The 14370-nt window shown below is 39.0% G+C and overlaps 1 protein-coding gene across 3 annotated transcripts in view; it reads right to left on the bottom strand.

The window, feature by feature from the left end:
• Positions 1 to 8806: 8806 nt before the first annotated feature.
• Positions 8807 to 14370, bottom strand: part of NEK10 (NIMA related kinase 10) — a 163276-nt gene continuing 157712 nt past the window's right edge. For all 3 annotated transcript variants that reach the window (XM_067561623.1, XM_067561620.1, XM_067561621.1), the window contains one exon: positions 8807 to 9054. In XM_067561623.1, coding sequence (XP_067417724.1) covers positions 9006 to 9054 — 49 coding nt within the window. In that variant the 3' untranslated portion in view covers positions 8807 to 9005. The remainder of the gene's footprint in view (positions 9055 to 14370) is intronic.

Below are 14370 nucleotides of genomic sequence, written 5' to 3'. Positions count from 1 at the left end.
CTCAGATGTAAGAATGAAACACAAATTCACCATACTTATAATGACCCCTAGCTTCCCCATCCCCCTTCTATTTCATCTGCCTCAGTCCAATGATACATGCAGTAATAATTCTGAGCTTCTGTCACAATTGAAAGAATCTTTTTCTGGAAAATTTGTTCAAACTTGCAAGCAGAATATTAAATAGCTTAACAAATGCAAGGGCTTGTGAGAAGCACAAAAACAAAGCAAAGCCACAGAGTGTTAGTTTCTGTCAGTAGGAATATATGAGCTTTAATATTTTTTCTCAGTAATGAAGACATCATGTCCAGAAAAATTATTGTCCAACTATCAACAGATTTGAGTCACAATAAAATTTATCATTTACTTAAGAAAAAACTTGTTTGAAACAGTGATATTTACAGAAATGCATTTCAAAACATCACATGTTTTTTCTTATGGGCAGTCCAGATTATGATAAAATCTAGTTCAGTTTGTGCTTTAATGAGTTATTTTTGTTATTTGGATGTTTACTTGAATACGTTTCCTACATTCTGATGAGCCAAATGCAAGGCAATGAGCTCATGTCTCCCAAGCTGTAAACAGTTTTGGACATTCTTGGTGTGCAACAGTGACAAATAAGAACTCGACTAGGTATGGTAAATCATGTACCACTTTCTAAAGGATGAGGTACTATTCTTTCTTCAATCAAAGTGCAAGGCTGCTGAGATCTCACTGAGGAATTGGGTGATCCCCAAAATGGAGGAAGAAAAACTCTCTCTCTCTTGGGATGTGCAAAATGGTACTGTAGCTGTGGAGAACTGTTTAATCAAAGAAAAGATAGTGGAAAACAGCCAGAGGACATGCACAATCATAACACATGCACATATTTTTTTAATAAAATGGCAAAAATAAAGCAGAAAAAAATGAAATATCAGTGGCAAATGGAAGTTCGCTACCACGGTTAGTGCTTGGATAACACCACATTTGGGTACAAGATAGGCCGAGGAAGACAGTTACTCTCTCAATAAGGAACTGTAAATGCTCCTTGTAAGCAGAAGCTGCAGGAGCCACCAAGGTGGCCTATAAAAACACCCATCCCTTCCAAATTCTTTCACTCTCCAGCCATGAAGCCACAGCTGCAGCAGAGTGAAGGAAGGAAGTCTAGAACATGCCAGCTCCCCAAAGCATCCAATGGGAGACATCGTGTATTCTGGGCCCAGAAGCCCAACCCTCCTCCTCACCCTACATGTTTTTCAGGAGCAGGGTACTAAAGAGAACACTTCTGGTAGGAACAACAACTTACTTCTCAAGATAAATACTGATTTATGGGGCCGGGAAGTGGCATGCTCCAGCAGAGGGAATTTATAGAGTAGCTACCCGGTCAAATAGTCACAAAGCACCAGAGACTGGATTTGATGAGCTCCACAAACAAAGCTGTCAGAAGAGATGTGCTGCTCTGTGGTACCTCTGGTTTTACTGTACTTTTCCAGAAACCTGTGATAATCCTGCTTTTGACCAGTGGTCAAGTCCCATATGTAGGTATCAATGAACTGACCAATGAAAGAACGAAAAAAGGATCTTTTCTGATGATTTCTGTTCTCCAAGACAGGCTTCATATCCTTTTGAGAGTACAGATGAGAGAATTATCTCAAATTTGGTTTTATGGTTGAGGAGCACATTATGTTCCATAGTTTATTACTCCTCCAGGCCGGGAAATATCTGTCCCCATATTGACACATTCCTGTTTAATCACAGTCTTTTGAGAAGACCTTCTTCTAGAGGAAGTTAATAGGCAGCTCACCAGATACAAGGCAGTCCCCTGACTGACTGTCTAGCTTGATCGACTGTCTAGCTTCCTCATTTGAATAATGAGAGGGGCTCTAAACTTTGCATAAGGATCAATGGAAATGTCTGTCTCAGTGACGGGAATGGCAGATAGGAAAACATTTATTTAAGCCTGCTACCACAAGGTATCTTTAAAAACTGCTGTCTGCAACTAATCACCTCCCTCATTTATTTAATTCCTATTCTCTGCAATATAAACCTAATTACAGAGACAATAAATTCAGCTATGTGTAAATTAAGAATAACAGATTGCGCGGCAAAGTTTTAGGACTGTTTCTGATGCTTATCATGATGCCGCTGATGGCGCCACACAAATCTTTATGAGAGGACTGCTGACATTGACATTGCTAGCGTGTGATTAATTGGTCTATTCCTGCTTCTGCTTATCATGTTGTTGCCTCCTGTTTATTTTCTTGGGCTGCATTTGGACCACAACTGAATGAAAGCATAGCTATTAGATGGATGTCCCCTCAGATACATGCTGTGTCATTGTGTTGGTGCCAGAGTCTCAGGCCACACTATGTGAGCTAAAGATGCTCTGCCACTGCTCATCATCCTGTGTAGTTCCATGGTATCGAGAGCTGGTCAAAGAAAAGGGAAATATATTTTGCCAGCAATTGTTCAAATAAATTAAAACCCTCCCATATGATATTTTCTGTGAACTTCTTTCATTTTTTAAATTAAAAAAAATTTTTTTTTGTAAATTTCAAAATAATTTTAAAAACTAATTGTTTTATTTTAAAAATTAGCACTTTTTTTTTTCAAATCTTCATTTTGGTCAAAAAATTTTCTGTCAGAAAAAAGTTTTATTGGAGAACGTTCAACCAGCTCTAATGTTCTCATTCCTTTCATCCTTTGACTTTGGTAGGCTTGGGGAATCAATTATACAAGGGTATATACTGCTGGAAGTGAGGTGTCTTACTGGCATGTTACGGTGCCTACAGGGTTGATAATACACATACTCTCTGAAGTGTAGACAAGGCCTTCTGGCATGTCTATATGGCATGTTAGTGTGTGGTAAGCCACGGTGTGAATTTACAGCGCGCTAGCTTGCCGTGCACTAACTGGCTGTGTGGACCCTGCTACCATGCACAAAAAGTTCTGTAGTGTGCTTTGACATACTCTCATTTCAATCTACTAACATTATCTGTGTATTTCAATTGGTTCAGGTTTTGTTTTTTTTAATTATTAGTTGTTTTCTTAATTATTAGTTGGGAGCCTCAACATCTCCTATTGAGAACAGGAAAGTACAGAAAGCCTTGTATAATTCGATTTTAATTTACTGAAAGCAAATAGTCAAAATGGACTGAAAGATTTTTTTTTCTAGTTGTTGCTATCTACTTGGACAAATTGAATGATGGAACCTTCAACACAACCTTTGGTATGAGTTGAATCAATTGCCAATTCACCCAGTTGAAAGCAAGTCACGTTCCAAAGTAATTTTCTATTTTGTCTCTACCTAAATGCACGCTCACATGAAATTGCCAGTTCTCCCTAGAATCAGTCTAAGATTTCCTACAAATTTTCTACATGACAATAACTTGAATGGGTTCAGGGGTTTTTGGAGTGCCGTGCTTTAAAAATTGCTCTTGGAATACAAAAATGATCTTAAATAGGAGGGAAATGTAAGGTATACGTTTGTCCAGGTCTTGCTACTTTATTAACAGCATTTTATAACATCTTGTATTAATTGTTAAATCTCCTAATTGGAAATACAATTGAAATGATGACCCAGTACACTTCTCCAAATTACTCTTTTGAAAGTTAGGTAGAGCCTTTAAAGTCAATGATTTCCATGAGGAAATACAGAAATATAGGAATTCCCACATTGGGATAAGACCAGTGGGTCCATCTAGTTCAGTATCCTGTCTCCAACAATGGCCTGTACTAAACTTTTTAGCTGGATCTTTTTCATTATCTAAACTGAAGAGGCTGCTCCTGTTTTCGGATATATAATCACAAATTCCTGCATCGTTTACAGGAATGATTACAACATACATGTGAACATTTATCTTGAAAGATGCCCAATGATGCATATCCTCATATCTGAGATCAAACTCAAGTCCTACATTTGTTTCAGGCTATTGTTTTGCTCAGTTATCACTGTGCAGTCTAATCAGAAAGCTTTTAAAATAACCATGTCTTTTTCACATCCTGTATGTAATTTATTTCTTCCATGTCTAAACATTGAAGGTGAGTTTCTGATCTCAGTTACCAAAGTGTAAACCCAGAGTAACTCTGATGACTTTGGTGGTATTCTTCTGGAAATATGCTGATGTAATTAAGGTCTGATCTACACTACCGCCAGCAGTCGACGGGAGATAAGCAAGCTACACAATGCAGCTTGCATATCTCCAATCGATGTTCTTACGCACATTTAGCGCGGCGTTTTCACAGTGCTGCGTTGACAGGAGACGCTCTCCCATCAATGCAGCCTTACTCTTTTTGAGGAGGTATATTACCAGTGTTGGCTGGAAAGCCCATCTGGGATCGATTAAGCGGGTCTCCATAACCTAGTCAATTGATCCCACTCAACTGATCGCTGCGTAGCCAGCAGTGTAAACGTACCAAGAGCAGATTCCGGCCATTAATATAAACTGCAAAATATTCTTCAAAATAAATGTAAATTCCTTTTTCTATCAGAAGTCCAGAGTTCCAGTTCTGCTGCTGACCTGCTGTGTGATTTTGGTCAACACACTTCCGATCTGTGTTTTCCTTCCTACTTTTTGTCTTGTTTATTTAGACAGTAAGTGCTTCAGGGTGCATTTCTCACTATTTGTTTGTAAAGTGTCAACCACAATGGGCCCTGATCCTAGCTGGGACTTATATGTACTACTATCATACAAATTAATAAAAATAACAGAGATAATGAGAATATTTTCCTTTAAAATGTGCATTGTTGTAGTTAATTGCACCTCATTTTACATTTACAAATCTAAACACAGAAGCTACAGTATTATGAATGCATGGATAATCTTCAATTTATAATCTTATTGTATGTGTACACGGTGTACTATTTTCAAGGCCCATAAGCCATTTAGATGTGGGAAGGATTTGATTTCAAACATACTTGCAGCTCTCTGAAGGCTATATTGTAGCACATATACAACCAACTATAGCAATCATACTTACAGTATGTAATTTAACTCTAATGTTCAACAGAACTTCTGTAGCGCAGAATGTTGCCTATGCGACATTTGAAATTTCCTGTTCATATGAAAAAATAGTATAAAAGAATAGATATATTCTGTAACAGCAATTAATCTGAAAGGCAAAATATACCAACACTCAGTAATATGCATATTTACTTTCAGAAAATTATGTATATTTATTTACAGGTTTTGTTTTGGTTTTTTTTAATTGCACTAACAATCCAGAAGCAAACAAATTAGAAGTTGTAAGAGCAGCCAAGTACAATAAAAGATAGCTTTGGAAAAGTGTTTTGTGTTGTTTTTTTCCTGAAATCTGACAAACAATGGTTCATAGGAGCAATTCCCACAGGAAATGGTTAAAAAAATCGTGGGCAACAGTGTACAGCTCAGATCAGTGAACCACTGATGATCTCTCACCAAAGATATAAACAAGAAATATACTGGCAATTTAAAAAAAAAACTAAAATGTGTAAGGCAACCAAACAGAATATATTTGATTCATATTTAACACTGTTCAAAACAATAACATTCTGTGTGTGTGTTCAATATTGATGATTTTGATGGCACTCATCACAGTCACATAGGACCAGCATTTGGGAAATGGCACACAAGCTAGGTGCCATTACAAAGTGGTCATTGCCCTCACCTTACGTTTGCATATAGCAGGGAATTTAAGGTATTGTCTGCTCTTAGAATGGGTAACCCACAATTGAAAATGTCCAGTTTTTAATGTCCCCAATAAGTAGGCTAAGTGCTCAAAGGTGGGGGAGAGGGAGCGGCAGGGAATCAGAGATTATATCCTCAACTCTAACCTGCAATATCCAGCACGCTGGAGAGTTACAACTACTTCTACAGAACACAGGGAGAGTACCAGATGAGGCCCACTGATCCCCTAGCATGGACTTTTAGCTTAGCTGTACACACGGGTTCTGCCAAAGACCCTGGCAGGCCCCCTTCCCAACTCTGCGTTCCAGTGTGACAGCTGCTGCAGAGGAGCCCTCCTAAGTCTGCTCTCCACTGCCTGGCACAACCAAGAACAGGCTGAAACACCATTTTTCTGTGCTTTGGGATTTCCACAGCCACAAAGAGCCGCATGAGATTTGCCCCATTATGAATGCTGCTACCGATATATTATGGATAAAGGTAGAGTCACTAACTAGGGTCTGTTTTCCAATGAAAACTATTCCACCGAGTATCAACAGACACTTAATATCACTCAAACTCAGCCCAAACGCAAATAACATCGCTTTAATACATTCCTGAAAATAAGGTCCAAGCCACTGTTGATGCAGGGTCCCCTATTGCCATTACACTAGTCTGACCACTAAATATTAAAAAACATGTGTGGAGGAAGAGCATTGTAAATAGACATTTTTTACTTATACTCACTATATTAGTAAAGATAGCTTTATGCCATTTTGAAAAGAAAATGATTGTGGGAATGTGTATTCAGTGTGAGTAGGGCCAACATATCAAGTGAGTTTAAATGAGGTTTTAGTGACTGCATTGTAAATAATATATCAGCAATTGCTAATTATGATGTATCTGCAAGGCAACTGCTCTAATGTTCATATTACTTTGTAATCTGTAACCATTCAGTGACACTTTTTGGAGGAATGGGTACCTTACTTGGATAAGCATTTTGATTGTCTTCTAATTGCAAAACATAACAGGGTTTGGTTTTCAAATGAAATGTACAGTGGGAGCCATTAGAAACTCAACATTTTCCATGCTCCAGTGATTGTGGTATTTGCTATTCTAAATAGAGGGAGATAAAATGTTTACTTCATGAGATGATGTGAATGCTAAGTTTTGAAGGTGCTCAGTGTAAGCACATATTAATTCAAGATAATCTGTATTTACATTTTCAAAAAATATGCATTTTACCTTTTAAGGAAGTACACATTTCATGCAGCAGGACAGATTATACCTTTTAGTTCAGTGGCAACATATAGGGTGGTTTATTCTATAACTTTAACATACATGTAATTTAGGAGTCATCAGATGTAATTACACCCAGGAAGGTTATAAATTAGATCAAGGATTCTGTGTCCAGTAAGGTGCAATCGAACAGTGATGGTAGCAAAGTTTTAGAGGATTGCACAGCATGGCAGACAATTTTAACAGGTCAGAGGGAAACCAACAGATATACCTCTCCTTGAAGTAGCAACAGGGGCATCTATAAGTGGACTGGCATTAACTATAGCACTTCAGGTATGAGGAAAGCAGAAAACAGTAGACAGTAGATATTTTGGGGATATGCATAGGTGACAATTATGTGTGAAAATACCACGTTAGAAAACAAAATACAGTATCTTTTCTAATCCTATGTTTCTAATGCAGATTTATTCAGCTTTGATGTTCCTGTTGATAATAATTTTCCCACGATAGCAGGTAAGAGCCATGTTTGCTATGTAGAGCAACTCCTCAATGGACCTTGACTGCTACAGATGCCAAAATAGTGTGTTTTGCATGTTGTCACATGCTTGTTTCCTGGATGGGTCATCACAGCATAAGGATAAGCCCATTTTCTACACAACAGGCCTCCTTGTGATTTAAACATGCCCCTTTTGGCTTTGTGCTCCTCCCACTCACTCACTCTGAATTTATATGCATTTTACACCACCTCAAACTTCCTCACTGCACGGGCCTGGGAAGGGGGCAGATGTCTTTTGCTTCCTCACTTTCACTTAGCCCCTCTGATGCCCACTTTCACCACCTTAGAATCCAGGCTAATGAAATCCCAAATGCCAGGGGAAATAATATTCTGTACACTGTTAAGAAATAGTTTCTCGTTATTTACATATGTGACAAACCAACTATAGCAGAAATACTTTGCCAGTGTATGTGCAGTAAATATGACATACTTATGTATCCAATCAGTCATGAAGAATTACATAATAAGCATGATATAAATAAGTTTCAAGAATCTAGGTATATGTCACCATATGTATTCTGATTTTTACAACAGTTATGTTAGATACAATGGATATAGTATAATCAAACTGTAGAGAATAGCTCGCACACTTAATCAAAACTCTAAAGATGAAAATAATAGCTTCAGTAATGTTGAATTGAGAGACATTGCATCTCTATTTAACATATAATGTACATATGTAGAGATATCCTCAAAGTGCATTAAGTACTACACATTTGTTTAGCAGCAAAACATTGGTTTCGTTTACTTATTTATTCTCTGTTCAACAGTAAATGTGTGTGTATATTACACTGTATACATATGATACATATTTTACATATATGTATCTAAACAATATATGCATGTCTATATATGATATATATATACACACACAACACACACACACACACAACTGTTCATATATACACACACATTCTGATATTGTATTCAAAGTTGCAATTTTAAAAATGACAATTATTCTCAAAAGCTGTGCAAGTTGTAAATACTGACTATTAATGTACTATACCAGGATTAGAAATTGCTACTATCCAAATGGCTACATTAAAATATTTAAATTATTATTGTTTTGATGAATTTTAATCAAATTCTAATTCTGGTGCGGTGAACCTACAAATATTTTATATCCTGCCTGGCGTCCTTTTTGATTTCTTTTGCTTGCTATAAAAGATAGCCTACCTATGAGCCTTAAAAATATAGTTCCAGCAAACCTGAGTATTCAACAATTCTTTAAAAAAATAAAATAAAAAAATAGAACATATGCATCATAAGGAATTATGTTTCTCTCCTAGTGCACAAACCTTGAAGCCTTTTCCCAAATAGTATGTAAAGAACCTCTCCCCCTACCCCCTCCCACCCACAGTGCAAGAAGCTTATGCTGTAAACAGAGCTGCCACAAAAGTATCATACTGAAGTTCGTCAGTCATGAGGTCGTTTGAAAGCTGTCCCCCATTTGTTTCAGCATTGGAATCCATTCCAATCGATATATTTTGAGCAAAGCTTATTATCCCTTTGGTGATCACACAATATTTATTGAAGTAAGGGCAGTTTGACTTCATCAGAAAAAAAACCAGTCTGTTCAGAATTGCATGTTCTCATCTTTTGGTTGGGTGGTTCTTTGTTCCCCACGGATAATAGTGGTACCTACAAAGATAAAGAGGTAGTAAGTGTTTGCTGGCCCTAGGAAATCACTACTCATGTTCACCAGAATCAGAATGAATCTCTGTGCTATCAGCAGGCAAGTTACCGTGATAGAAATGTGATGTATAATGAGAAGGGAAAAGCTTGGATGTTTTTCTAACAGTTATATTCTAGCTCAAATATAAGCTACTAGGCTTGGGGCGGGAATTACAGGGTGAAATTCTATAGCCTGGTCTGGCCCTCTGAACAGATGTTTGTAATGATCCCTTCTGGATTTAAAATCTATGGGCTTCACTATACGCTGCACACAAATAGTGTGATGGTAGGGTCTGAGAGGGAGCCAATCACAGCTCCCTGATTCCCAGCTGCTAGGACCTGGCATAAGTTAAAGCAGCAAGGGGACAGCTTTAGCTTACACTGCTGGGATAAAGGGTCCTCAAAGACTTCATGGCAGTGGAGAACATACAAAGGCACAGCAAAGTCTTGCTCCTCTACATCCTCTTCTCCTCCTGATAAGCCCCTGACACGCCAGACATGAGAGCCAGCATAGGAGATGGTGGAGCCGCCTCTGTCAGCTTTATGCTGGTGGACGTTCCCCCATTGAACCACCAAACTAGTCTATTATATTATGCTTTCCTGCAGAAACATGCACCAAGGTTTTACTCTCATAAATTGTGTTGTTAGAAAGTAAAAACAAGAAGTGGGGTTTTTTTTATCCTTCACAAACCTCATCACTTTCTGCTTAGGGTGCAAGGAGCACTTCCTCAATCCTGTTTTTTTCTAACACACACACATCAGCACGTGCATTAAAAAACACACCCCAAAACGAAGTGTTAACAAAACAAACCACTAAACTGCACACAATTCTCCCCCTGGGAAGAGGATGAGAGAGAGAACAAACAACACGTGACAGATGTTAGTCATGCTGCTTACTGCTCTACTGGAAATTACTCAGATATTACAGTGGTGAGAATTGTATCAGAACTATACAGAATTACACACAAATAACTATGTTAAGGTTGCAAAGTCAAGTACTCAAAAGTTAGGAAATGCCAGAAATAAGGTAATCACAGAATCATAGAACCATAGGATTAGAAAGGACCACAAGGACTGCATCTAGTCTAACCCCTTGCCAAGATTTGGATTTGTTGTGTCTAAAGCATCCAAGACAGATGGAGGGAAAATTCATAGGCAAGAGTTGTAGACTAAGGTGGATGAGTAGGCATTTGAGACAGGTGATTAAGAGAATGCAGAAAGCCTACAAGGAGTGGAAGATGGGAGGGATAGCAAGGAAAGCTACCTTTTAGAAGTCAGAACATGTAAGGATAAAGTGTGAAATGCCAAAAGCCAAGTAGAGTTGGACCTTGCAAAGAGAATTAAAACCAATAGTAAACGATTCTATAGCCATAGTAATAAGAAGAAAACAAAGAAAGAAGAAGTGGGACCACTAAGCACTGGGGATGGGGTGGAGGTTAAGGATAATCTGGGCATGACCCAATATCTAAACAAATACTTTGCTTCTGTTTTTAATGAAGCTAATAAAGAGCTTAGGGATAGTGGCAGGATGGCTAATGGGAATGAGGATATGGAGGTAGAAATTACCACATCTGAGGTAGAAGCCAAACTCAAACCCCTTAATGGGACTAAATCAGGGGGCCTGGATAAACTTCATCCAAGGATATTAAAGGAACTGGCACACGGAATTGCAAATCCAATAGCAAGGATTTTTAATGAATCTGTAAACTCAGGGGTTGTACCATATGACTGGAGAATTGCTAACATAGTTCCTATTATTAAGAAAGGGAAAAAAAGTTATCCGGATAACTACAGGCCTGTTAGTTTGATCTCAGTACTATACAAGGTGTTGGAAAAAATTTTGAAAGAAAAAGTAGTTAAGGACATCGAGGTTAACGGTAATTGGGACAAAATACAACATGGTTTTACAAAAGGTAGTTGGTGCCAAAGCATCCTGATCTCCTTCTTTGAGAAGATAACATATTTTTTAGACAAAGGGAATGCAGTGGATCTAATTTACCTAGATTTCAGTAAGGTACTTGATACAATTCCACATGGGGAATTATTAGTTAAATTGGAATAGATGGGGTTAATATGAAAATTGAAAGGTGGATAAGGAACTGGTTAAAGGGGAGACTACAACAGGTCATACTGAAAGGTGAATTCTCAGGCTGGAGTGAGGTTACTAGTGGAGTTCCTCAGGGATTGGTCTTGAAACCAATCTTATTTAACCTTTTTATTACTGACCTTGGCACAAATAGTGGGAGTGTGCTAATAAAGTTTGCAGATGACACAAAGTTGGGAGGTACTGTCAATACAGAGAAGGACCAAGATATCATACAAGAAGATCTGGATGAACTTGTAAACTGGAGTAATAGAAATAGGATGAAATGAAATAGTGGAAAGAGCAAGGTCATGAATTTAGAGATCAATAACAAGAATTTTTGCTATAAACTGGGGACGGATCAGTTGGAATTGACAGAGGAAGAGAAGGACCTGTGCATATTGGTTGATCACAGGATGATAATAAGCTGCCAATGTGATGTGGCTGTGAAAAAAGTTAATGCGGTCCTAGGATGCATCAGGCGAGGTGTTTCCAGTAGAGATAGGGAGGTGTTAGTACCATTATACAAGGTGTTGGTGAGACCTCAATCTGGAATAGTGTGTGCAGTTCTGGTCCCCCATGTTTAAGAAAGATGAATTCAAACTGGAACAGGTGCAGAGGACTAGGATGATCCAAGGAATGGAAAACCTGCCTTATAAGAGGAGACTCAACGAGCTTGGCTTGTTTAGCCTAACCAAAAGAAGGCTGAGGGGAGATATGATTGCTCTCTATAAATATTGCAGAGGGATAAATACCAGGGAGGAAGAGAAATTATTTAAGTTCAGCACCAATGTGGACACAAGAACAAATTGATATAAACTGACCATCAGGAAGTTTAGACTTGAAATTAGACAAAGGTTTCTAACCATCAGAGGAGTGAAGTTCTGGAACTGCCTTCCAAGGAGAGCAGTGGGGGCAAAAAACCTAGCTGGCTTCAAAACTGAGCTTGATAAATTTATGGAGGGGATGGTATTATGGGACAGCCTAATTTCACAATTAATTGATCTTTGACTATTAGCAGTAAATATGCCCAATGGCCTGTGATGGGATGTTAGCTGGGATGGGTTCTGAGTTACTACAGAGAATTCTTTCCCTGGTGTCTGGCTGGTAGAGTCTTGCCCACATGCTCAGGGTTTAGCTAATCACCATATTTGGGGTCAGGAAGGAATTTTCTCCCAGGGCAGATTGGCATAGGCCCTGGGGGTTTTTCATGTTCCTCTGCAGCATGGGACATGGGTCACTTGCTGGTGGATTCTCTGTACCTTGAGGTCTTTAAACCACGATTTGAGGAGTTCAGTAATTCAGTCATAGGATAGGGGTCTATTACAGTAATGGGTAGGTGAATTTCTGTGGCCAGCTTTGTGCAGAAGGTCAAACTAGATGATCATATTGGTCCCTTCTGACCTTAGAGCCTCTTTTTGAAAACTTCCAGTGAAGGCGCTTTCATGACTTCCCTAGGCAGTTTGTTCCATTGTCCTATTGTTCTTACAGTTAGGAACTTTTTCCCAAGATTTAATATAAACCTGTTATGCTGCAGTTTGAACCCATGGCCTCTTGTCCTGCCCTCTCTGGCAAGAGAGAATAATTTTTCTCCATCTTTTTTGTCAGCCTTTGAAGATTTTAAATATTGAATGATGGACGGATAGGAAGCCAATCCAAATCTGAGAGAGTTGCAGCACCACTCAGGTTTGGTTCATCTCCCCAGCCACCTTAGGCAGAATCTGCCCAAACTTCCTATAGCTAGAGCAGCCCCTGTAGTTGCTCATTAAGTGAGCACTGTCATTCTGAGTGCTACCCAGCTTCCAGTTCCAATGTCCTTGCCCAGCCGATCCCAGTCTCCCCCAACCCCAACTCTCAGTTTCCCTCTTCCCACCCCCAGGTTCCTGGTCCCAATCAACTCCCCTCCCTCATCCCCCAGCTCTGGTTCTTGCCCATCCTACATTTGAATCAGGCAGCTTCTTCCTCCACATTGCCTGGGCCAAGGTGTGAGAGCATTAAGAATACAGGAGAGACAGCCTTCCTGCTTTCAGTTCCTCTGGGGCCCGAACCCAGACCCAGTGCATCCCAGAGCCGGTGCACAGGATGGCAGTGCTGCTCAGGTTTGGTCCAGCCGCCACTCTGTCATGGTGACAGAGGAGTGACTGGGCTAAATTTGAGTGAGTGGTGCTCTGACCAATGCACCAGGTTGCAATGCCACTCACTGAAATTTGGCCCAGCTGTCCCCCCAGTATGACAGAGGGGAGGCTGGGCCAACGCTAAGTGGCACTATGCCCATGCACCAGCTTGCAATGCCAGGAGCAGGGGAGCCAGTCCCAGTCCCAGTCCCAGTCCCGCAGGACAGGACCTGCAGAAGTTGCTGTTGCAGGGTGAGTTCCTTCATTTTATTTCGATATATATGTTGGTTTTTATTTCATATTTGCTAAAAACACAGGAATCTACATATAACTATTTGACTGGATATTCTCTATGTCTAAAATATTTACAGAAATGAAAAAAATGCAGCAAATAAAAGCTGTGAAAAAAAATGATCTACGACAATACATTTACAATGTATACTTTTGATTAGAGGAGTATCCTCTCACTTGATTATACTAGGGCTAGAAATGTTCTCTCCAATTACAGAGAACCACTCTTGAAACAGCACTTCTCTACCATAAGGGGACCTTTGATGATATGAACAATATAGTAATTCATTTGGATTCTCAATGAACTACAGCACTCATCTGAAGACCACTAGAGCCTTCATTTCTGCAGATTTTGTTAATTTATAACACATCTATCCACCTACATATAAATTGAGCTACTCTTGAATTAAGCCTCTTAATATACTTTAAGGGACTTTACAAGAAATAACGGGGCAACAAACAGCAAACCTAAAGGAAATATAGTTATTTAAAATCAGATGTTTCAACTCAGATACTGTGTGACCACCTCAATGCACAGAAGCAAGCTGGAAGTTTGCAAAAGGTATGCATTGTCCTATTTGTAAATGATTCTACAAATAACACCACATGGTCACAAGCACACCTGATTTAAGTGGGTAAGCCATCATCATATGTGGTGTAACATTAAATCAGGGACAAGAGAGAGCAGGGAAGAGTCAGTGGGATAAAACTCATTTTGAAATATTCAGCTAATTTAAAAAAAATTTTTTTTTACAAATTTCTGTACAAATAAACTACACTAATCAAAGCACTGAG

The sequence above is a fragment of the Emydura macquarii genome, unplaced genomic scaffold, assembly GCF_026122565.2.
Source record: "Emydura macquarii macquarii isolate MOO-44397 ecotype Brisbane River unplaced genomic scaffold, CSIRO-AGI_Emac_v2 contig_2422, whole genome shotgun sequence".
NCBI lineage: Eukaryota > Metazoa > Chordata > Testudines > Chelidae > Emydura > Emydura macquarii.
The sequence above is the reverse complement of the archived record's forward strand: the minus strand, read 5'-3'. Positions and strand labels throughout refer to the sequence as shown.